The 24746-nt window shown below is 31.6% G+C and overlaps 2 protein-coding genes across 2 annotated transcripts; both read right to left on the reverse strand.

Moving 5' to 3' along the window:
* Positions 1-1417: 1417 nt before the first annotated feature.
* LOC127241013 (polygalacturonase 1 beta-like protein 1) lies at positions 1418-4729 on the reverse strand. Its single transcript, XM_051259888.1, has 3 exons — positions 4621-4729; positions 4127-4524; positions 1418-2971 (listed from the first exon to the last, which is right to left on the reverse strand). Exons 1-3 carry the CDS (start codon positions 4675-4677, stop codon positions 1564-1566), a joined length of 1863 nt encoding a protein of 620 aa, XP_051115845.1. The 5' UTR covers positions 4678-4729; the 3' UTR covers positions 1418-1563.
* Positions 4730-20445: 15716 nt separating this feature from the next.
* LOC127241045 (glucuronoxylan 4-O-methyltransferase 2) lies at positions 20446-21640 on the reverse strand. The gene has a single exon (XM_051259936.1). The coding sequence runs from the start codon at positions 21570-21572 to the stop codon at positions 20628-20630; it is 945 nt and encodes a 314-aa protein (XP_051115893.1). The 5' UTR covers positions 21573-21640; the 3' UTR covers positions 20446-20627.
* Positions 21641-24746: the final 3106 nt, after the last annotated feature.

Genomic DNA, 24746 nt, shown 5'->3' on the forward strand with positions numbered 1-24746 from the left:
TGAATGAGCCGAAGGTGATCAGACTCAACGGCCTCCTGATCAATGCGATCCCAAAGAGGTAGAATGGTAGAGAAGAAGTCATTTACAGACTATCCCGGTTCATGTGTCAATTCGTTCAATGAGCTGAGGAGCTGATAGTAATGGGCAAGACCGGTAGCTTAAAATCGTGACTTCAAATAATTCCATGCTTGTTGAGCAGTGTCAATACGGCGTAGCTGAATCTGAATGGCCTGACCAAAAGTATTCCGAAACCAGGTAAGAATCAGATGATTATTGTTGTCCCAATCATCTAACTCCTCCTGGTAGGTAATAATATCTGTTGAGTTAGAGGATTATCAGAAGTAACTACAGGTTTGACAGGCGCTAAAATCTCTCGTAATAATTCTCACAATTTTCTGCCAATCAAAAAACTCTTCATGGAATCGGCCCAAAATCATAATTGTCACCCGTCAAAACAATAGCAATAGGCAAAGAAACCTCCATACGCTCCATCGAAATATTCCGAAAAAAATAAGCAGATATCAAATTCCGAAACAGTAGAGAAAAAATTGCCGAATCCAAATCTTACCATAGGGTGAAGTCGGGAATAAAATCAGGATTTCGGACGCCGAAAATGGCGGTCGGAGGTCGCCGGATAGAACAGTTACCGGCGAATGCAGGTCTAGCTCCAGGTGGCAGGACGGGCCGGCGATGGCGGCAGGATTCAGGGGTAGGCTGAACTGGATGCGGCGGAGCTGTTAGTGGTGGAGGTGATGATCGGCGGTGTCTAGACGGTGGCGGAGTACGATCCGGCAGCAGGCAGTAGAAACAATTTCTGGCTCCACGCGGTGTCACGCGCTGGCAACGGCTTTCAGGTTTCCAGCAATGGCCGGTCTTGGCGGCGCGACGACGATGGTACGGGCGGTGTCACGGCGGCAGAGGGGCTCGACGAGAATGGCACCTCTGATACCATATTGGGGATTTTGGGAAATTGAATTTTTGAATTATATTACAATAAACACAATAAACTCTACTTTATATGTACTAGGTATTTTGGTAAATATATATATATATATACAATATTATATACTCCCTCCGTCCACAGATAAAGTATACATTTACTTTTGGCGCGGAGTTTAAGAAATAATAGTATTTTAATTATAGTGAGTAGGTAAAAGTAGTGTAATGATATTTTTGCCCTTGCTTTTTGGTATAAAAGTAATGATGTGATATAAAGTAAGGGTATTTGTGGAAAAAAGTGGGGTATTTAATGAAATATTTAATTAAACGTCTCAAAATAGAAACATGTATACTTTGTAGCTGGACGGAGGGAATATATACTAACACTGTCAATGTCTTTAATTTTGTAAGATTTAGACACACAAAGAGAATATATACAAAGATGATTATATGATTTTAAAAATTCATTGTAATAGCAATCGATAAACATTAATTATAATTTCCAATTCACGTCGTTCAATTTTCCGATAAAATCTCTTATAATTTCAATCAATATACTGAAAATGCTAAAACGAGCAACCCAAACAACAACCTAAGATGAATTGAACCTTGTGACTATATATATCATTCTCTAGTGATCCAAGTCATGTCGTTCTCGAAGATCCAATGGCAAACCTCGATGCGTCCCGGGCCGTTGCCCAATGCCTTGAAGGCACTGTGGCTCGCGCTCCACGTCGATGTGTCGAGATGACAAATGGCGACACCACGATTGATCCGGACCCTTGCTCGAACATCGAGTATGTCGGCTTCGTACACTCTCACCTTGGGGACCGAATGGCAATAGTACAGTAAGAACGGATACAAACTTTGATGGCAAGAAACTGACTTTGTGACCCTACCTCCATTCATGCCTCTTACATTCCCTATCATCACCTCTCTGCTCGATCCGTTTGTGCTTTCGGTGGTCCGAACGATGATGTCTCGACCCAAAACCGTTGTTGCAAAGTCGATCATATCCTCTATTGAGGCGATGCACCGTTTGGTCTCTCCTGGGCTAGGGGCTCGTTCGCATTCGATTAGGGTGTTCATCATCGCGTGCTCCATGGTCGAGTTATCTGTTGCATGGAACACTCGTTTGATCTCTTTTATGTCGCGGGATGAAAATGGTAATTTCATGATGATTGTCCGCGGCAAGAATGACCTTTTCGGCATCCAATCTTGGATGTTAGGCATTTTTGTTATAGTCCCATTTTTTAGCATCTTCTCCCTAAAGAATTTTCCAACTTCAATGCCGTGACGGATTGCTTTACCACCGGCCCTTGGGAGCTCGCCGGGGTTAGTGTAACCAGAAAATGTAACGCCCTTTTTCGCGTAGTCTTTGAAGGTGGTGTTTGCACCGTAGATCTTGAAATCGATCGTTGGATTTGTCGCATCTTTTGCGTACTCCTTGAATGTATCGAATCCGACATTGAAGGACTTCCCATAGTTAATAAAACCAGCCTTTCCTGAATTCGACTTCTTACCATAGGATTGAAATATATCGGTCCCGGCATTGGCCGAGTCGCGATAACTATTAAAACTATCGATGCCATCGTTTCCCCCAAACCCGTAGTTCTTGAAACTATTGGTGGGGTTGTTGGCATTGCTTGTGTAGCCCTTGAAAGAGTCATTACCAGAGTTTCCCATTTCGGTGTAACCTGTGAAAGTTGATCCTACAACATTGGATGTCTTGCCATAGCTAGTGAACTCAAGTGGCACGGCATTGGCATTCTTGCCATAGCTGGTGAAAGCTTGGTTGCCTGAATTGGTATCGTCGGAGTAGCTTGAAAATGATAGCTTATGACCATTGCTATCAGAGTTGTAGGAGGCAAAACGAAGGTCCGGGACGTTGACACGTGGCATGTAGTTCTTAAAGTCACCGGAGCCTCCGGTGGCACTGGAACCATATGAACTGAAGTTAGAACTCGCCACATTTCCATCGTCCGCATACCCGGCGAACCCCTCGCGATGGCTATTTGAGCCTTTACTATACCTATCAAAATGGCTCAAATGGTTAAATATGATCTGATCTACGCATAAAAGAACTACTCATGTCTGATAAAATTTAAGGGTGGGATTTAGTTTTTGGGTTTCGATTTTTTAATAGGAAAAAGTTGAATTTGAATAGTTATTTGATGTGATATAAATAAAAGTTGAGGTGCTATTTTGAATGTAAAATAAATTTGTAGTGTAATATAATAAATATATATATTTGATATACTCTTTTTTAAGGAAAGAAAGAATCTAAGGGTGTGTTCCTTTGTAAGATTTTTGCAAAATTTTACTATTCATTAAAATTTTTTTTCTCAAAAAACATCAAATAAACACCTATTTTTTTATTTTTTATATTATACTATAGATTAATTTTTTATTCAAAACATCACATAACACCTATTTATATCACATTATACTACTATTACAATTCAAAATTTTTACTATTTAAATCCCAACTTAAAATTCAAACGTTCCAACAAACACACCCTAAATAACAAAAAGAACACAACCTAAAAATTTTATATGGTTAGAAATAGAATTTTTTGTAGAAAGCATTTAAAATAATTTTAAATATCACTAACAACTTAATACTTTTAAATAAGATAATCATTTAAACTATTAACAACAATGTAGCTAAAAAATTTTTACAAAGTATTAAAATTTAACATTTTTTTTTATGATATAGTCTATTAATTATTACTCCTTTTATTTAGTGCAGCTGCTAAAATTTTAGATTTTATTTGAATAAGAATTTAGTTAAAATATTAAAAAATTAAGTATTTTATATTATTGTCGTGGGAGAAAAAAGTATTTGATTAATAGAATCTTAATTAAACATAATTTAAACTTTTGGGATAGAGAGTAAATGTCTATTTAATATATTTAAACGGAATCTTGATTAAATTTTTAAGAAAACATCTACGGTAAAACTTATAATCTGCTCTGAATTCAGTCGGGTCTAAAACTCAAAATTTACAATTTTTCCTGAATCAAATTTTTTAGATCCGAACTCGTCCCATTAAAACCGGGTCGGGGCTAACCCGTCCCATTTGACATCCCTACATCTACTGAATTATTATCTATGTTTTGGAGGGAATTTGAATTAAATTTACATACAATGCTACAATGTTTAGATAAAAAGTGATTTCAATACCGTGCAAAGGCACTGGTTGCGAAGTTAATTCCATCGGAATAGTTCTTGAACTGATCGAGGCCGCCTAAACCGGAGCTTCCATAGCTGGAAAACTGCTTATTTTTGTAGAAAGCAAAGTTGGAGTCGCCGGGGTGGCTTTCAGGTGCAGGTCGCGAATCGAGCAAACAAAATAGCCGAGCAGCGGAGCAGAAGGCGGATAGATGAGAGTCGAGGGATTTTTGGTTGATAAGTTTGGCGAAGAATGCAGACTGAGTGTGTGACAAAGGGGAGGCTTTGGAGATCAAAAAAGGAGATATGGAGAGATTATGTGAAATGTGGTTTTTCCAATACCTAAGAACTGAGGCTTTGGATGTGAAAGGATTTGTTGTATGTTTTTGGGAAGCAGCCAATGTGAGAATCTGTGAGAAATGAGACAAGTGAAGATAAGACAAAAGGATATTGATTAGCAATGTAAAAACAGCCCATAAAAAAGAGTGTTGTGATAATAAACTTACAGTTTTGGAGCATGAGAGTGATGATAAGAACAAGAATAAGATTAGGGTTTTGTCCATTTTCAGCTGTTTTGAGTAAGTTGACAAAGTAGTTAGAGGGAGAGATGTTTGTGTTTTTGGTGAAGACAAATGGATACTATATATATAATTGTATGTATAGATAAGAAAGACATTCCTATTTTTTATTTTTTTTATTTTGGATTTTCGGTTTGATTTTTAATTTAAATGTTATTAAATATTCCCTCCGTCCCAGAAAAATGTCTGATTGAGAGTGGACATCAAAATAGTTTAATTAAAAGTGGGTATAAAGTAGAAGGCAAAAGACTAAAATACCATAACTTTTTGAATAATTTTAAAAAGTATATTAAAGTAATAATTAGGGGTAGTTTGGAAAAGTAACAATAATTTTGTTATAAAGTAGAAACCACAATTACTAAATAAGAAAACAAGACGAAAATGGAAAAACAAGACAACTCTATTGGGACGGAGAGATTATAATATTTTATGAAAATAATACTTCCTTCGTCCCTTCCAAATCAAATGTGTTTTTTAAAATTTTATAATAGATTAAAAAAATAATATTTTATTAGTTAATGGTATTTTAATATTAATATGTAATTATTTTTTTATAATAAAAAAAAATATATATTAAAATGGGACAAAGGATAATGATAGAAAATGTATTTTGAATAGGACGGATGATGAAAAGAAAGAGGGAATAGTATATTTTATCAATGAAATCATAAAAAGTAGTGACGAAAAAAATCCAAACCAAGCAAAGAAAAAAAAAAGGTATATTATTTTCACTTATGCAATAAATGAATTTATTTGTAAAAAATATTTCATTGCTCTATTAATAGTCATTTTTATTATAAATATTGACCTCGTTTTGTATTTTCGGATGAATTTATTTTCAATTTTATATATAAAAAAATTATATTGATAATACAAAAAATAATACTTCCTCCATCATTCAAATTTATGCTCACTTTTTTTTTTTTTTAAGTTGTCATAAAAAAATATTCTCGTTTCATTTTTAAGTAAGAAATTATTACACTTTTATACCTGTTTTTTACTATAAAATGAAAAAACAACAATTATTACTCAATTTTATTAAAATTTATATCCGATCAAATAAGCACACGATAACGAAAGAAGTATTTTATATTTAATTATTAATTTTTTATTAATATATCTTTAATATTTTTCATAATATATATAGAACATCGTGTCACTTAAAAAGCACAAATCAACAAACTCATTGTTTTCCGTACTTTGTTTTTTTTATTACATAAAGACGTTTATGTTTAATTATGTTTCAGTTTCAAGTTTCTCATATACAATCCATGATTTTTTTTAAAGGCATTACGTGTAATACATCTATTTTTTATTTTAAGGTCTGACTTTAAAATAATACTCACTCCGTCCTATTTTAATTTTTTTTTTTTTTTATCTCACTTCAATGTATCACATTCATATTTTAGAAAAAATAATCATATCCTAGTATTAAAATATTTTTAATTTTTACTTAAATTACAAATATATCATTACACATACAAAATTATATTGTACATAATGACAAAATTTCAAAATCTCTTACACACTTCTACTTACAAGTAAAATATTATTATTTCTTAATCTACTACTAATACAAAATTCCAAATGACCTCTTTAAATGGACCGAAGGGAGTATTATTTTTAATTTTTTAAAAAATTTAAATACAAAACTAAAATAAATAAAAGGTAAGTAAATATATTATTTTTCAATCCAAATATTTACATTGCAAAAAAATCTAACCTATAAAAAAATAGGTCAAAATACAACAGAAACAAAAATAAAAATTGTTAATTAAAAAAAATAAAATTAACAGCCTTATTGTATATTAAGATTTCTCAATCTATCTTTTGATATTCGCTTTATAACTATTATTCAAGAAATTATATTTAATAATAATTTTTATAAATGATATTCATTATTTATTTATGTATATTATACCAAAACACAGTAATAATAATGGTTTCGTTCACGCAACGTTTTTTTAATGAAATGATTTCTGTGCGGTAGTACGTAAAATTGTGTCAAAAATATAAAAGATATTTCTTCTGTTCCGGAAAAGATAATTTTATTTTTTTTTGGCATGTAAATTTAGTTAATATAGATTAGTTATTTATATAGAGATAATTAGTTATTTAATGATTAAAATAAATTTAAAATTTATGGTTAAATAATTTTAACATTATATCTCGATAAAATATATACAATAAATATATTATTTTGTAAAAAATAAAATTTTTATATAATTAAAATAACTAAATAATAATTTATATATTTATTACTATCATAAATTAGTTTTATAAAAAAAATGGAGAGTTTTAAAGATAAATAAAAATATTTATTAATGGAGGAGGAAAATAAAAATAGATGAATCTTGAGTGGATCTAAGAGGTAATAAATTTAATTTAATATAATTTATATTTGATAAGTGTGTTTCACATTTATAAATTTACTAAAAATATAAACAGGTAACTTTTGTGAGAAGGATAAAAAAAATGTGTCATCAGTGGCGGGACGAAAGAAGTATTATTTTATGTCGAACATTTGACTTTTTGAATTTTTTTTAATGACTTTTTATAACGAGTATCTTGACGTTTTGACATTTGTATAAAATATTGTACTCTTTCCGTCATTCAAATGTGTATTTATTTGATCGGACACGAATTTTAATAAAATTGAGTAATAATTGTTATTTTTTCTTTTTATAATAAAAAAAATATAATTAAAAAAAAATAAAAATATTTTTTTAATGATAATTAAAAAGAAAAGTATGCGTAGATTTGAGTGACTGCGGAGTATTATTATAATTATTTTGGGAAATTGTAATTAAAAATGATGTTGAAAAAACAGAGGGAATAAATAAGGGTGATTTTCTTTATATTTGCTCTCTTTTAATTAATTTTATCGAATTGTCTTGTTAAAGGAAGCAAGTGGTAAAAGATTCTCACTTTGTTTAATATTGCATTCTGTCTTATTCAGAGAAGCATTAAGGTGGATAGATGTCTGTGTCAGACAGATTCAAATCTCGCGTAATAAATTAATAATAATAATAAAAACAATAATAATAATATTCCCTCCATTCCACGTAATTTATCCCTATTTTCTATTTTTATTTGTCCCACGTAACTTGTCTTTTTTATTTTTGGAAATATAATTATGCATTTTAATCACATTTTAAATTTTAAATTTTATAATTTTTTTTAATTTTAATTAAATTATTTACTTATTTTAATTTTAATCTATAATTATTTTTACTAAATAATAATTATTTTTACTAATTAATTTCTTAATTAATTACTAATTATATTTTACCTAAATTTCCGTGTTACAGTAATACACGCATATTATGTAGGATGGAGGGAGTAATTGCTATTGTTATTACTAATTAATAATGTTACTACCTATATGCCTTTCCTACTATGTTTATAACTTTTTACTATTTTTTGCTTAAATATATTTAGTAAATCATAGTTACAATGATAGAATTAAAAGAAAAAAAATAAAAAAATGAAATTCATGGATAAGATTACAAGAGTGTGTTGGGTAATATCATTTTTCTTCTTTGTTTGAGTTAGAAAAATAAAATTTAAAAAATAAATTATTTTTATTTGTCTATTTTCATTTGTCTCCCACATGCAGAGAAATTGAAAAAAAAAAATGATGTTATAGTATATTTATTTTTATCTTTTTCTGTACTATTTAATTTTAATACTTTTTTTAAAAGAAATTATAGTATTTTAATTTTCAAAAATTAACTTTAATTAAAGTATTTAATTTTTATGATTTTGTAAGAAATTGTGCTAAGATATAATATTAAAAACATCATATATAATTTATAATATTTTTTAAAAATATCACCAAAAATATTTTTCATGAATTTTCATTAATTAAAACTCTTTTTTTTTAATTCCGTTAATAATTTATTCTTGTTTGATCTATTTATATAATTGTATTTTTTTTTTTTTTTTTTTGCATTTTTCAATTGAATTCTTCATTTTACTAAATAAGAGAATTAATTTTTTTTTTTATTTCTCTTCAATTTTATTCTCTTTACTAAACGTCACCTAAAATAAAATAAAATAAAAAAGTATTCATGGAATTAAATTTTGAATATTGTAAATTAAAAGTAACTTTAAAAATTTTGAGATGATTGTATTGTTTTTACAGCATTCAGTGCTGCGTGCGTTTGCATATGCATATGGATGAGTAGCACTGTGAATGGAGTCAGGAATCTTAAAATTTTGGTCCAAAACCAGACACGCATATAGGCTATAGCAACTAAAAGTGAGCCCTAATTTTGGATAATTCTTAGAAGATACCAGGACCCCAACTCCAGATGCATCCACACCATTGATGGTGTGAGATTAACGGTTCCGATTTAATTAATTTTACATCTTTGGGACAATCGACTGTTACAGAGTGGAAGCATGCATGAAAAAGCAAGAATATAATAATCAATCGGTTGCTTTAGGTAAAAGACCGACAAAACAAACCCCACCCCATTCTCTCTTTTATTTATTTATTTATTTTTTAAATGGTGGATGGTAAGAAAAGTAAAAATATGTTCTAAATTAATTGGGAAACTACTTCAATATGGTTGGGTGTAGAGCTGTTAAACAAATCGAGCGGTTCGTGAATTCGGCTCGGTTCGGTTTGATTCGACTCGGTTAAAGCTTGTTCTAGAATGTTAACGAGCGAGCCGAACAATATAAACAAACTCGTTTGATTAACGAACGAGTCCGAGCATTGTCCGCGAATGTTCGCGAACTGTCGTTTAAATAATATATTTATTATAAATATTATATATACATATAAAATTATAATTTATAAATAAATAAAATATTAATTTAAAATATATAAATAAAATAATTTAAATTTTCTTTATAATTTATATATAAATTTAAAAAAATAAGACAAGCGAGCTCGAACGAACTTAATCGAGCCAAACACGAACACAAACTCAAACAACAAAAATTCTTAACGAGCCGAGCTCAAACACTACGAACGAGTTCGAAAGCTTAACGAACGAACACGAGTCTTATTCGCGAACGTTAACGAACACTTAAAATTTGATTCGACTCGGCTTGTTAACAACTCTAGTTGGGTGAAGTCTCTAAACACGGGAGTTTGATGAAAATAATTTTTTTTTGACCATTAATTAATTGATACCGTATAACAAGTCATGCCAACTTCAATCCTATTTTAATTGGCACCATTTTCATTTTTATGTCTCATAATAATCAACATTGAAATATAATTAACAAATATAAATAAATTTAATTATCTATCTAACATATATCATCATAAATCATGTAGACTCACTCTCCAAACAGCTTTTATTTTCATCTATCTTCTAAAAAAATAAATATTTTTATGTAAATTTAAAATTTCAAATCTTTTATAAAATTAATTCATGCTAATTATAAATATATAAACATATTTTTTTGTTTACTTGTATTAATTGAAAAATTTATTCTTTACAAAATGATATTTATATTACATATATTTTCTGTTGCGATATAATTTTTAAAATATTCAAATACATATTCTAATTTTTTTTAATATATTAAATTTATTTTAAAACAATTAATATTAATAAATACATAAATAATTATAAAATAATATTATAATTTATTATTATTAAATAATTAAACATCATTATCTTAAATATCTTATCTCAGTTAAACAATATATCAATTCAAATGGGACAGATGAAATATAACATTATTTTATATAGAAACAGCTATTCTGAACTTAGTGACAATGTGTTCTTATAACAATTTTTTGTATTATTATATAGCAAAGTGTATTGATTTTGTATTTTTAATTTAAAATTATTTTTTATATTAAATATGAAAAAAGTTATGGTTAATATAAAAAATAAATTTTGTTTCGTTAAAAAACTTTTTTTATAGTTTTTTTAAAATATTCTTTTTTTTTAATTTAATAATACTTATCTTTTAAAACTTTTAACTATAAAAAGCAAAAACTAAAAAAATTACACACCATATTAAAATTCATATCCAAAATCATCAACGCATTTTTTAGAGACGAAGAAAATAATTTTTTTTTATTTAATTGTTGACTTTTTTGTGAATTATTTTTTAGAGACGGAGAAAAATAAAATTTTTTTATTTAATTGTTGACTTTTTTGTGAATTATTTTTTAGAGACGAAGAAAATAATATTTTTTTATTTAATTGTTAATTTTTTGTGAATTTATAAAGTATATATATTGTATAAGCTAAGTATGTATTGTATATTTTATAATATTAATTTATCCGAATTCTTTTATTAGGTGAACACACTCTTACATGCATTCTTAAGAAATTATTTATTTCGTCCCAATTCAAAGTACTATTTTTATAATTGTTGTAATTCTCACTTAAAAGTATTTTTTTCTATTTTAGTAAAAATAATAATATAATAATACAAAAATATCCTTAACGTTTACTCAAATTACAAATATATCGTTATATATACAATTACTTTATACATTAAGTTAAAAGACAAAAATGTCAAACATCTTACACACTTATATTCACTAATAAAATATTATTAAACTGTAATTTACTACAAAACCCCAAATGATGCAAAACGGACGGAGGGAAGTATATTCTTTTCTCAAAATAGCATATTGAATCATTACGCAAGCACATATACAAACAAATTGTGATATTTTATACTTCCTTCGTCTCACATAAAATATTTATTTTTTTCTATGTTCGTCCCATAAAATTGTGAGACTCTAATTGCGGTGATCCTAGATACGGGATGATATACTTATTATATCTCTCATTAAATTTAAAACCCTTGATAATCAGATTTAGGATTTTTAAACTTTCTTACTGAGCCATTGGCTTTATATTTTCGTTTTAGGGCCTACTTGTATCTAGGGGCTTGCAACCCTTATATTTGTCAAAATCCAAATGTGATTTTTCATGATTGAATCAATTTTTTATTGTTAGAAATTTTGGGGGAAAATAATGAGATTGTCTTATTGATCATCAAAATAAGGAGCCTATATATAGACAATAAAAAATAGACTCGATAGACTCAAATATAAGTAATTTATATGAATAAGATCAAATCTAGATATAAATCTACTAAATCTAAAACTAAATATCTACAATATCTCAACATTCCCCCTCAAACTCAAGTGGTATAACAGAAACCAACTTGAGTTTGACGAGAAATCTGAATATAAACGCAAAAAGAAAATATAAATAAAATTACCAGTTGACTCTCCACCAATCGGAGCAAAAAACGAGATAACTCTCTACCGGAGTCGAAAACGAGATGACTCTCCACCAGAGCAAAAAATGAGATGACTCCACCGGAGTCAAAAACAATATGACTCCACCGGAGCCGAAAACAACATGACTCCACCGAAGCCGAACACGAGATGACTCCACCGGAGCTGAAAACGACATGACTCCACCGGAGCCGAAAGGAGATAACTTCACCGGAGCCAACAACCACATGACTCCATCGGAGCAAAAGACGACATGACTCCACCGGAGCCGAAAACGATATGACTCAACTGGAGCCGAAAACAACACGACTCCACTTGAGCCGAAAACGATATGATTCCACCGGAGCGAAAACCACATGATTTCACCGGAGCGGAAAACAACATGACTCTACTGAAGCTGAAAACCACATGATTCCACCGGAGCAAAAAACCACACGACTCCACCGGAGCCGAAAACAAGATAACTCCACCGGAGCCAAAAACGACATAGATCGGAAACACCAAACAGATCGCACGCAGGCAATAGACAAGCACAGACAGAAAGAAGATCGCAGACAGGTTTCAGATCGCACGCAAACAACAAACATATAGCAGATTGCAGACAGGCTCTGATATCATGTTAGAAATTTTGGGGGAAAATAATGAGATTGTCTTATTGATCATCAAAATAAGGAGCCTATATATAGGCAATAAAAAATAGACTCGATAGACTCAAATATAAGTAATCTATATGAATAAGATCAAATCTAGATATAAATCTACTAAATCTAAAACTAAATATCTATAATATCTCAACATTTATTTTATCATTTCTTACAAGAATTTAGCATATAGTCTTGACAATGTTTCTTTCATTATCTTCCTCTCATTAGACGACAAATCATTATAAAAATCTCTTTGATATTTTAATCATTTGACTATGTCTCAGTTCTTCTTCCGAAGGATGAGATCCGATAGTCATTTCTTGTATTTTTTTTTAGAGCATTCAAGAGTATCAACCTTATTATTATAAAGGAATATATATTTTTTTGAAGAAATATTTCTCAACTTCATCGTCATCACTTCACTCATATCTATTTCTAAATTTTGAATGAGGAAACAACATGGGGTATTGTCAAGTGTTTGTCTCATAGATATGCAATCGCCTAATTTTAGGCCGATAGCAAAGAATCATGACCTTTGCCAAATACCTCGACACTTTGGAACATTTGTAAGAAAGCTCATAGCCATTCTAGAACTTGAAAGGTTCCAAATCCTTACATTCTAGGAGAATTTTATTAACAATTTATCTCTCCATCGATGTGGCTTCCAATCGGGTGCTTTGAGGCACTTGTTGGAAGGCTCATGGCCTTTCCATGACTCGTAAAAAATATTTTCCTTAAAGTTTGGAGAAATCATAATTTGTCATCAACATAGCTTCCCCCACATGTCTTGAGACATTTGGTAAAAAGCTCATGGCCATTCTAGAATAAATTAAAAAAAAAAAAAGTAGTTTTCTTATTTTTATGGGAATGAGTTGTTGTCGATAAGGCTTTTCCTCACATGTTTTTAGATAACTCAGAACTCATCAATAAAACATTCATCATGTCATCACAAGATGATTGGAGTGCGGCTGATGTTGAGGTAGAGCTGCCTACCCCCATTACTAAGAATGATGACATCCCGATAAAAGTTGAGCTGAACACATCAATAGCATTAAGGAGACCCATGAGATAACATCATGTGCCAGAAAGGTACTCCCCTATCCTTTATTATTTACTTTTGATTGACAGTGGCGTATCCTAATGTTATACAGAGGCCAAAGTTAGTCATAAAGTTAAGAAATGGAAACTTGTTATGGATGATGAGATAAAATCTCTCATGACCAACCAAACATAGGATTTAAGTGAACTTCCGAAGGGAAAGTAAGCACTACATAACAAATGAGTCTATAGATTTAAAGAAAATATAGATAGGAGTAAGCAATACAAAGCAATATTGACAGTGATAGGACATGAACATAAATATGACATTAACTACACGGATATGTTCACTCCTATTGTGAATATGACAACAATTTGATTGTTCTTGGGCATGGTAGCATCCAAAAACTTGGTGTTGAAATAGTTTAATGTTAAGACAATTTTCCTTCATTAAGAATTAGATGAGAAAATCTACATGATGCAACCAAAAGGATATGCAATCGAAGGACAAGGGAGTCTGGTATGCAAGTTGAGAAAGAACTTATATGGCCTTAAGCAAGCACCAAAATAATGGTATCAAAAGTTTAACAATTTCATACATAAGATTGACTTCAGAAAATGCAATGCCGACCACTACTTCTACTTTAAGAGATTTGAGGGTTCATATATAATAATTTTATTGTATGTGGATGATATGTTATTGGCAGTACCTTGTGCTTGAGAGATTGCAAAGTTGAAGCAGCAATTGGCGGAAAGATTCTCGATGAAGAATCTTGGAGATACGAAACATATTTTGGGTATGTGAATAACTCGAGACCGAGATAGAGGAAGGTTAAGTCTCTCACAGGGAAAATATGTGAAGAAAGTCTTTAGGAGGTTCAATATGTAGGATGCAAAGCCCGTTAGCACACTTTTGGGGAGTCACTTCAAATTGTCTAACAAAGGCTCGGAAAAATATAAGTTGGAACATGCTGATATGAGAAGTCTTTCGTATGCATCTTCCATATGAAGTTTGACGTACGCAACAATTGGCACACGACTGGATATATAGCACATACAGTTGGAGTAATGAGCAAATTTATGAGCAATCCTATAAGGCAATGCTAGGAAAGAGTTGAGTAGATATTGATGTATTTATAAGGCACTACAGATAAGACATTAATCTTCACGAGCAGGGAGCCTCGCTTGTTGGATTTCTTGATGTGTACTTGGAAGGAAATGACTAGGATAAGAGGATGAGCACATTTGGATATGTGTTCACTTATCATGGACTTCGAAGTTGCGAAAGGTACTTGCAATGTCGACGAAAGAAGGTGAGTACATTTTTTAGTAACGGAGGCTAACAAGGAGATGGTTTGACTACAAAAGTTCATCCTTAAGTTAGGAAAAAATCCAAAAAATAGTAGTTTTTTACCGATAGTCAGAGCGCAATCCACTTGGCAAAAAACCATGCATTCTATGCAAGAATGAAACATATTGAGTTAAGGTTTCACTACATTTGTGAGCTATTGAAGAGGGAATTATAAAATTTGAGAAGATTCAGGAATCTAAAAATTCAACAACAGTGTTGACTAAGGTAGTGACCTTTAGATAAATTGAGGTTGTGTTCAACCTCAATTGGCCTTGATGAATGAAAAAAGAGGCTTGGTGACCTTGTAGTGACTAGTGGAAGTTGGAATACAAAACAGAGATTACTTGGGCTTCAAGTGAGAGATAACACAACCTCAATTGGCCTCGATGAATGACAAAGAAGGCTTGGCGGCTTTTCAGTGATTAGTTGAAGTTGGAGTACAAAACAGAGAATACTTGAACTTCAAGTGGGAGATTGATTTGTTGTGAAGCTCAAGTTCTATTGTTGGGATTATTTTGTGCCGGATGCTATGATTTGGCCTACAATTCTTATATATACTTGATTCATTCTCTTTGTAACTTGCACCTTGAAATTACTAGTGCAAGTACTTAGCTTGGCCGTCTCCAGACGTAGATCATTCTGATCGAATTAAGTCACCAAAGTCTTATATTCATCTATACTTTTTTTTTTATTTTCCGATTTCCACAACAACTGATAGCAGAGTTTGGTTCAACGAAGTTTTTTTTTTGGAGTGGACTGAATAGTTGCATTGGGCATTGGATGTAGTTGTGGGAAACCCTTGTTGACCTTCTGATTGGAATATGTGGTGGTGTCTTGTGTCAAAAGTCTTTCTGGAGTTATGATGGTCAGTTGGCATCCCGAAAGGTGTAGTCAGGCAACGAAGCCATTTGTCAAATGTGGTGCATGACATACAGATCAATGGAAGATCAATGGAATATCAATGGAAGAAATGCCTATGAGTTATATGGTCCTTGGTTAGAGAGAATTGTTGGGGTGCAAACTCAAGTCTCACATTAGAAGATTTGAAGGAAATTTACACTTTATACGTCTATATGAACTCCATTAGTATGAGGCATTTTGGAAGAAATCCAATAATAGATTTTTATGGATTTAGCTTAAAGTGAACAATATCATACTACTGTTGAGTTGACTATGTCCTAAAAAAAGGATCATTGGTTTGAACCGCGGATCATGGTGTTATAGAGATAAAAATTGGGGTAGTTGGTGCGCCTGAACACTGATGTAGCATACTTTGGGTGCTTAAAATGAAAGGCCAATTTTAAACCATGTTAAAAAAATAATGATTTTGATGGAAATGAAGGTGCAGAAGGTGAGTTTGAATGCTTTTGAGTTGAGCGAAATTACTCAAACTTTAAAATAATGCTTAATTGACATCCGCAATGGCCAAGGGAATTAAGTAAAGAAAGTATGCCAACCACAAATTCAGAAAGGTAAAATGAAGTTCATATAGTAACCTCTAAGAACCCTAATACACCAAGTTACCCCGTTGGGTACTCTATCTACTTCAGGATGACAAGAATCTGATGATTGAACGGCTGATACACAATTTCTCCACTATGATAGAAATACAAGGCGGACACTATTATCCTCTTCATTTAGAACCGGAGCAAAGGAACGGTGTGGGTGACAATTTTGTCAATGATAATTATGAATCTATTCGTACGATTCAAAGAAAGAAAAAGATGAAGAAATTGACCTATTCAAGGAATTAGTGTATGTTTAGTACATGGTAATGATCGTACTATGAAGTCCGAGAATTCTATCTTTGAGTGAATTTTGCATTATGCCTAAACCACTCATTCTCCTTCTTGGGATGCTGAAATTCAGAGGGCCCTTCAGCCGTACGTACTAATTTCGGACGATAGGGGTTTGAAAGTGATGGACTGAAGTGCAGAGCAACCCTCACTACAAGAGTTTTAGAATTAGCTACAAAAAAAAAATGTAGCAAAATGTATATTTTTGTAGCAGAAATGCTTTCGCGACGAAATGACCTTCGTCGCCTATACCGTATAGCTAAAGGTTTTTGGAGACGAATTTCACTTCCATAAAGGAAGGTATGCTTTTTGTGATGAAAATATGCAAATGAGATTTATCTACAAAAATAAAATTTCATAGCTAAAGAAAGCCTTTTAGCTATAAAAATAGGATTTTGTAGCAAAAAAGTATTAACTACGAAACTGAATTTGATAGCAAAAAGCTTATAACCAAAAAAATATAATTTTCATACCAAAATGATTTTAGCTACAACAAAAAAATTTCATAACAAAAATATTTTAGCTACAAAAATTTTACTTTCATAGCAAAAGGTGTTAGGTACAAAAAAAATGATTTTGTAGCAAAATAATATTAGTTAGGATTATTGTATTAGAACGTAAACAACAAAAATAGAATTACTAATTAAAACTACAAAAATAACTAAAAGAATAATCCAAATTTTATATCTTCGAAAGAATCAGGAAACCAAAAAAAAACAAAAAGATATAAACAAAACCACATAACACAAAGATAAAGATAAATAGCAGATGTACGTGTCAAGAATAAGTCGTTCGTAAGCCTCAGGAAAAATAACACTATTGTAGTGTTTTATGGAAGGAAAGCCTAGCTCACTTTAGACAGTGGACATTTTCAGTCTAGAATTTTTGACCTGCACGGGAGGGAACTCCACAAACTCAACAAGAAATGAAGAGAAACACAATTGAATTCAACCAGACAAATCATGCTAGCTCGAATAAAAGGAAATAGCATATGAGCTAGCTTCAAGAATGACACTAATAAATTTCATTGTATGATTCATGTATATGGCTTCTGAACGTTGCAACTGAATCAAAAAATTATCTCTCCCTTGCTTTTCTTGAATTCCAAGCTTTTCCTGCCTTGAGTATGAAAGACACGCCTACAATGAATGGTTCACGGTTATTGAGAACATAACATATTTGAATCGAAGCAAACTAATGTATTATCTACCTTATTATCTTTCATTGTATATGCATAGAATTAGAGTTGCAAAAAAGTATTCTACTGGTTTGGAACCATTGGATCGTTCTTATAACAATTGTATTGTCCAACCACCACCTCTTCATCTTTAATAGGAACAACTGATTGCAGAACCTTTCATTCTATAGTAACAAGGGAAAGCATAAGTTGGCAACAAATACAAAATAAACGAAGAGGAGGTCATGAGAATAAGGACGAGCAAAAAGACTACAACTATAGCAGAGACGAGAACAAGGATAAGCGAAAAATTTATGATTGCTGCAAATATAAGGACGAGAATAAATGAGAATTCTACGGCTGCGACGAAAAGGAAAATGCTAACGGCTGCAGGTGAAGTTAAGTTGACGAAAGATAAGGACATGATGAATGGTGGACGAAAGGTGACAACTGCAAGTGAAGTTTGAATTAAGTTTGTTAAAAAATTATATATTTAATAATATATTTTTAAAGAAAATTTAACTTTAAAATATTTTGTCTTTGTGTTTTTGCTTTTATTACTACCTCCGTTATTCTCATTCCCTTTGTAAAATACAAAGAAAATTAGAACAAATTTGAATAACAAAAGAGTATTAGTAAATGTAGTTTATTTTGGTTAAGTTGATCATATTAGTTAATTTAATCTATTGAATATAACATGTGATAAATGACGATAAAAGAAAACCTATAAATCAATATTGATAAGTATATATAGAGTTTGTTTATTCTATATTTTTTATGAATGTTTTTATGTTAGGTATGAAAATTTATATTGGTAATATAAAAATAATATTGTGTTGAATTACTAATTTTTTTCGAATGCAAAAAAGTATATATATTATCTATATTGTATTTTTTTTATATAATATACAATAGAGAATTATACGATCAAAAAATATTGTGTGAATAAACCATAAAATCAAAAGGCTTCTATTAAGTCCCGCAAGAAATGGCCTGGTGGCATGAGGATGAACTCGTGACTATGAGGTCATGAGTTCAAAATGCGAGAGTAGCGGCTGCGGATTTCTATTAAAATTTATAATATTTTTAATTCATTGTCATTAAGTCACAAATGGCTATGAAATTATAAGACATAGATAATAATTTATTTTTGGTTACGAAATTAATTTTATAATTAAAGAATAAGTTTTTACTGTGAAATTAATTCGTAGTAAAATAGTAATTTTATGTAGTGCCTTCATCCCTACTGGCCAATTTCGGACGGTACGGGTTAAAAATTGATAGGCCGAAATTCGGAGGAACCCGTCATACCTACGAGCCGATATATTTCCGACTGTACGAAGTTAACGGAAAATGAGGGGGGATTTTGATAGAGAAGGAGCAACGTCAACTAACATAATTTTTTTTTTTAAAATTATATTTTGAAATAATAATTTAATATTTTTGTTTTAAAGAAAATTCTATCTTCTATAAAGTTACACCTATATTGACATTTTTTTATATTTATATTTAATTTTATTTAAAATTCATGATACAATTCATTTGGTTTTTATGACCACCTGCATTGGTCAGTGGTATTATTGTAGTCAATAAAAAAATTTAATTTTTTTTTGGATTGCTATGCAGAGCAGCAAAGACTCGAACTCGAGACCTAACCTAGGCTCTGATACCATGTCGGAAGCTAATGACCGTCTCACCTAAAAGCTCGAACTTGTTAAGGAAACTAAGCCATTAGTTACATATCCCGCAAACGGGAGTCCCCAACACGCCCCCTCAGGTGCAAGTGGGTCTGCGAAACTTGCACATGCATATGCCACAAATAGGGACGGGCGGGACTCGAACTCGAGACCTAACCTAGGCTCTGATACCATGTCGGAAGCTAATGACCATCTCACCTAAAAGCTCGAACTTGTTAAGGAAACTAAGCCATTAGTTACATATCCCGCAAACGGGAGTCCCCAACAGGAGTTATGGACATTTGTTGATTGGATCAAATTACTATTGTACATAAATCACACTACAAGAAATTATCAATTTTGTAACGAGATTTTTTCGTTCCTAAATTCACTTTTTCCGTTAGTAATTATATTAGAGACGGAATTAGAGATGGAATTACGTTAGCTATGTGAACTATAGGAACGAAATTCCGTTACAAATATACTATTTTTTCTCTAGTGTCATAATATAGTTTGCTGAAATCTAAGATATATTTTGCTAGGTATAATTATATAATATACTATTCAAATATGTGATACATATGTTATATCAATATTTGCTATTTTTTTAATAAAAATTTGCTAATGTTGTTAAATCATCACCATGTTCCATAAATTAGAGCTAATGACTCATGGAATGTTGTTGTCCCAAAAACAAACCTTATCCCTCTATCCCCTGTGTGTATGAAAATAGGGAATAGGGTGTGCTAATGAAATAGGGGATTCGATCAGAGCTAATGAATTCTTAAAAATTGTAACATGTGCGTTTGTAATTATTAATAAAATTAATAAGTCTTATTATAATGAAAATTGAGAAAATAATAATAAAAATAATCAGAAAAGTGACTATAAAGTTGCTCTACAATTACAACGTCGCTATATTATCAAACATTGAATAGGCCTGAAAAATACCATCTATTCACAAAAATAAAACAAAATGTGTTATGTAGAAGTGAACTCCCCAATTCAACCCCTAACCTCTATGATGTGCAAAACTTGGTAGCATTTGGTGCTCCTTGTATTCGAAAATGCTGAAACCTTCCCTTGGAAGAGACCAAATTCTCCTCACAGAGAAACTCCCTCGAGAACCACTTTTCGACCATTCGATCGGCGTCGTGTACGAAAACATCCGTCGTGTTTCCTCTTCTTGCCATCACGCCCGCCGTGTAGATCGACGCCATTCTACCCGGGGAGTCGGGAGTGTCCCCTCTCGGCCCGTCAACCACAACCACATCCCACTTAGTATCGTACACTTTCTCCGGGAGGTTCGACAATCCCAATATGCATTTGGGAAGGCGAATCTTGGGCACACAATCGAGGTTTTCCCTCGCAACTTTAAGCAATTGGTAAGCTTCCGAGGCCACCGTATTGTAGGTGACTCTAAAAACACGTGCATTGATGGCGAGCACAGTCTTGTTCCCAACATGATGATTCTCATCGAGAAAAATAGTAACACCACCGGCGTTTAAGTGCGCTATACTCGAATACTCACGTTCGCTTCCAAAAATAAGAAGATTGCAAGGAAGTCGGGTGGAGATAAAGTCGAAAAGAAACTGAATTTCCTTCCTAGTTAAAATTCTTTCGTTCTTCGACATAATGCTACCTCGACACGGAGCTTTCACTTCTTTTTTATTTTCATGCGGCCGAGAGATGTTTTTAATGCAAAGCGGCGACGTGGAAGAACATTCACGTAAAACAATCCAAGGAAGGCGCGAAGATGAAGTCGTGACCATACTAATATTGAGAAACCTAAACGCGGACGCCGTGCATAAGATGAAAGCAAGAACCGGCACGAGTTTCCTCTTGGTGAGTTTCATTCTCCCTCCGTTTCCCTCCTGACAATATTTGCGATGAAAAATGGGTTTAAGCCGAGAGTGTGTGGATGGTCGAAGCAGTGTGCCATTCGAGTCCCGCGATACTACCATTCTTTCCCCTGTCTTGAATAATTAAGGATGCAATAAAATTGTAGACAAAGGGTTCTTGCATTGGAGAGGCTGTTGGTAAAGGATGAAAAGAACGTACGACATAACTTTGAGTGAGGAAGAAGGGATATGTGGGGGTTTGCTTTAGTTTGAAGGATTGAACTTTTTAGCTTTTGTTGAGTATATATGATTTGATTCATTGATGCATTGGTGGATAGATCACATCCTTTTACTCATTTGCCATATCTAAATTCGGACAACGATTTTTGTTTTTATTTTTTATTTTTTATAATATAAAAAAGAAATAATTGGGGTAGTTGGTTGCAAGGCCATTTTCAGTCTGTTGAGGTGAGGGACGTTGGTATAATACTATTTCAGGCTGTTGATTATTTGAGGTATAAGGTGAGACAACGTTGGTATAATAGTTTTTGATTAAATTATACTCCCAGGTTCAAATTTATGGCCGCTTTTCTGTTTTTGGTTGTTATCGAAAAATATTCTTATTTTTTTTTAAGTAAAAAGTTATTCTATTTTTATACTGTTTTTTATAAGGAAAAATTAATAATTATTACTCACCTTTATTAAAACTCGTGCTTCGTAAAATAAGCACACATTTGCATGATGGAAAGAGTATAATATTTCATTTTATTTTAATACATAAAACACACTAAAACACAATAGGTGTGTTCTTTATGGGAAAATTATATTTTTTCAAAAATACATTTCTCTAAAAATATTTAACATATTATACACGTCCATTATTTTTAATTTAGTTACTCAAAATTCTATATGTAATTCACATAAAAATAATATGTATTTTCAAACTATTTCACTAAAAAAATTGTATTTTATTTATTGTGTAAATCTCATATTGTGTTAGATAAAAATACAAATAAAATATTTTTTGTTTGGTTGTAAATACACACCTAATTATGCAAATTTTGTACAAATACAAAATATCTTAAAATTATTTTGAATAAAATAAATAAATGAATAATAGTATAATTAATAAATTAACCAAATTATTATCTAATCTTCTCAAAAAAAAAAAAAAAAAAAAACAACAATAAAATAAAATATTAATCAATTATTTTCTACTATTATTTTTATTCAACTAAGGTTGTTTAACATATTTGTCTTGTATTTTTTTTAATTAATAGATTATTTTGTCCATACTTTAATTTTAAATAAATAAATATAATATAATATAATATATTTTGCGCATTGTTACCAAAATATAAGAGAATATTATGCAATTTACCCAATATTTTGAATTTCTTGCTTTAGATGCCAACATTAAATTTTGTTGTATTTATTAACACACTTTTAAATCTTACATTAATACGTTTGTTTATTTCTTTATTTTTCTTTTATTTTATATTAAATAATATTTTTAATGTGATATTCTATAAAATAAAATAATATCGGTTGTGCTTGTTAGTTGGATATTAATTTCAGGTTTGAATTTTGAATAATAATATTTTAAATTAAAATAATTGTTTGTTGTTGTGTATTGATGTGATATTTTAAATGTAGAATTAAATTTTAAGATAATATCATAAATAAAAAGTGAATATATAATTTGATGTTTTTGGATAAAAAATAGAAATAGAAAAATATATCCATGTATATAGAAAAATTCATAAAAATTGTATAATAAAATTAAAAGTATATATATACTTTTACAATTAAACAAACTGTGACACCCCGGCCCGCAAGACCGAGTGTGTCGAGATTGAAGACTGACCCCACGGTTCAATACGATTTCTTCCAACGCACTTCTATCCTTATTCACGCGCACTCTAGGAGACTTCCCAGAGGTCACCCATCTCTAAATTACTCTAAAACAAACACGCTTAACTTTAGAGTTTTTTCCACGTTGCACCGATTGTCAACTGCTAGGTCCATCAACGGATCAGTACGAGTCATTCCAACGCACTTATGTCCTCCAGGGTTATTTATCCTCAAATTACTCTAGGGCAAACACGCTTAACACTAGAATTTTTTCAGTAAGGCTTTCAAAAAAGAATGTGAACATTATTGACAAGAGTAGTTTATTCAATCCATTTAACCTCTAATCAACTTCAGATGGCCTAATACCGGCTCATCCGCATACAGAAGTTGGCCTAGCACCGTCCAACTCGATAGTCGAGTTTGCCCATTAGATGTTTTGTTGATTAAATATCTTATAGATGTTATTATCAATATGTTAACTTCAAACGCTTGCTTATTTTATATTTCATATCTGATTTTTATGAAATATATTTCATCGGATAGATTTTTAAGTTAGCTTTCGAATGTCGCAAACGGTGAGTCAATCCAAGTCCAAATGAAAGATCTATAGCCAAGATCGTATTCAAAGGTCTGTTGTATATTCAAATACGATTATAAAAAACGTCAATGCAATTTTAACTTCACTTTTAACCATAAAATATTACTTTATCCCTTATATTTAACCTTTATTTCAACCTCCAAACATTCCTAGTGTAACGGGTCGGATGGTTCCTCCTCGAACACCTTCCCGTCGGCCTAGCGATTCTTTGACTCCCTCGAGAACTCGCTAGTGCAGCCTCGTACATGACTCCAATACCTGCTAAAAATAAGAACACTATAAGATGTACTCGGCAAAGAAGAGTGTTTTATTGATTCAAAATTGAAGTGAAGTACAAGTGAGGACTCATCCCCTTTATATAGGCACTCTATCATGGATATGCTAAATCTTAGCAAGATATGGATATGCCATATCTTATCAAATCCACACTTGGATTTGCTATATCTTATCAACCTACGGATATAGATATCTAAAGAGATACAGATAATGATATCTAAGAGATATAAATCTAGTGGATAAATATTGACTCGGCTTCTAGAATGCTCTAGAGTAATCCAGAAGGTTCCGGAACATCTTCAAGGATCTCTGCTAGCCTCTCCGTGTTCGCATGCCGCAGGCCCCTCCTCGGCGCTCCTTTGCAGCTCCCTCGGCATTGCTCGGCCAAAGCTTTGGTCCGTGACATCCTCCCCTACTCAAACTAGGCATTGCCCTCAATGCCTGTAAGTAACGAGCATACTCCTCAAACAGCCATACGTCTCTGGTCTCTCTCCAACTTGCCTTGGGCTTAGCTAATCCATGCCCCCTAGTCGGGAATTTCGTCTGTAGTGGTCGACTCGGGTGTCCGG

The sequence above is a fragment of the Andrographis paniculata genome, unplaced genomic scaffold, assembly GCF_009805555.1.
Source record: "Andrographis paniculata isolate CXL003 unplaced genomic scaffold, ASM980555v1 Contig80END, whole genome shotgun sequence".
Lineage (NCBI taxonomy): Eukaryota > Viridiplantae > Streptophyta > Magnoliopsida > Lamiales > Acanthaceae > Andrographis > Andrographis paniculata.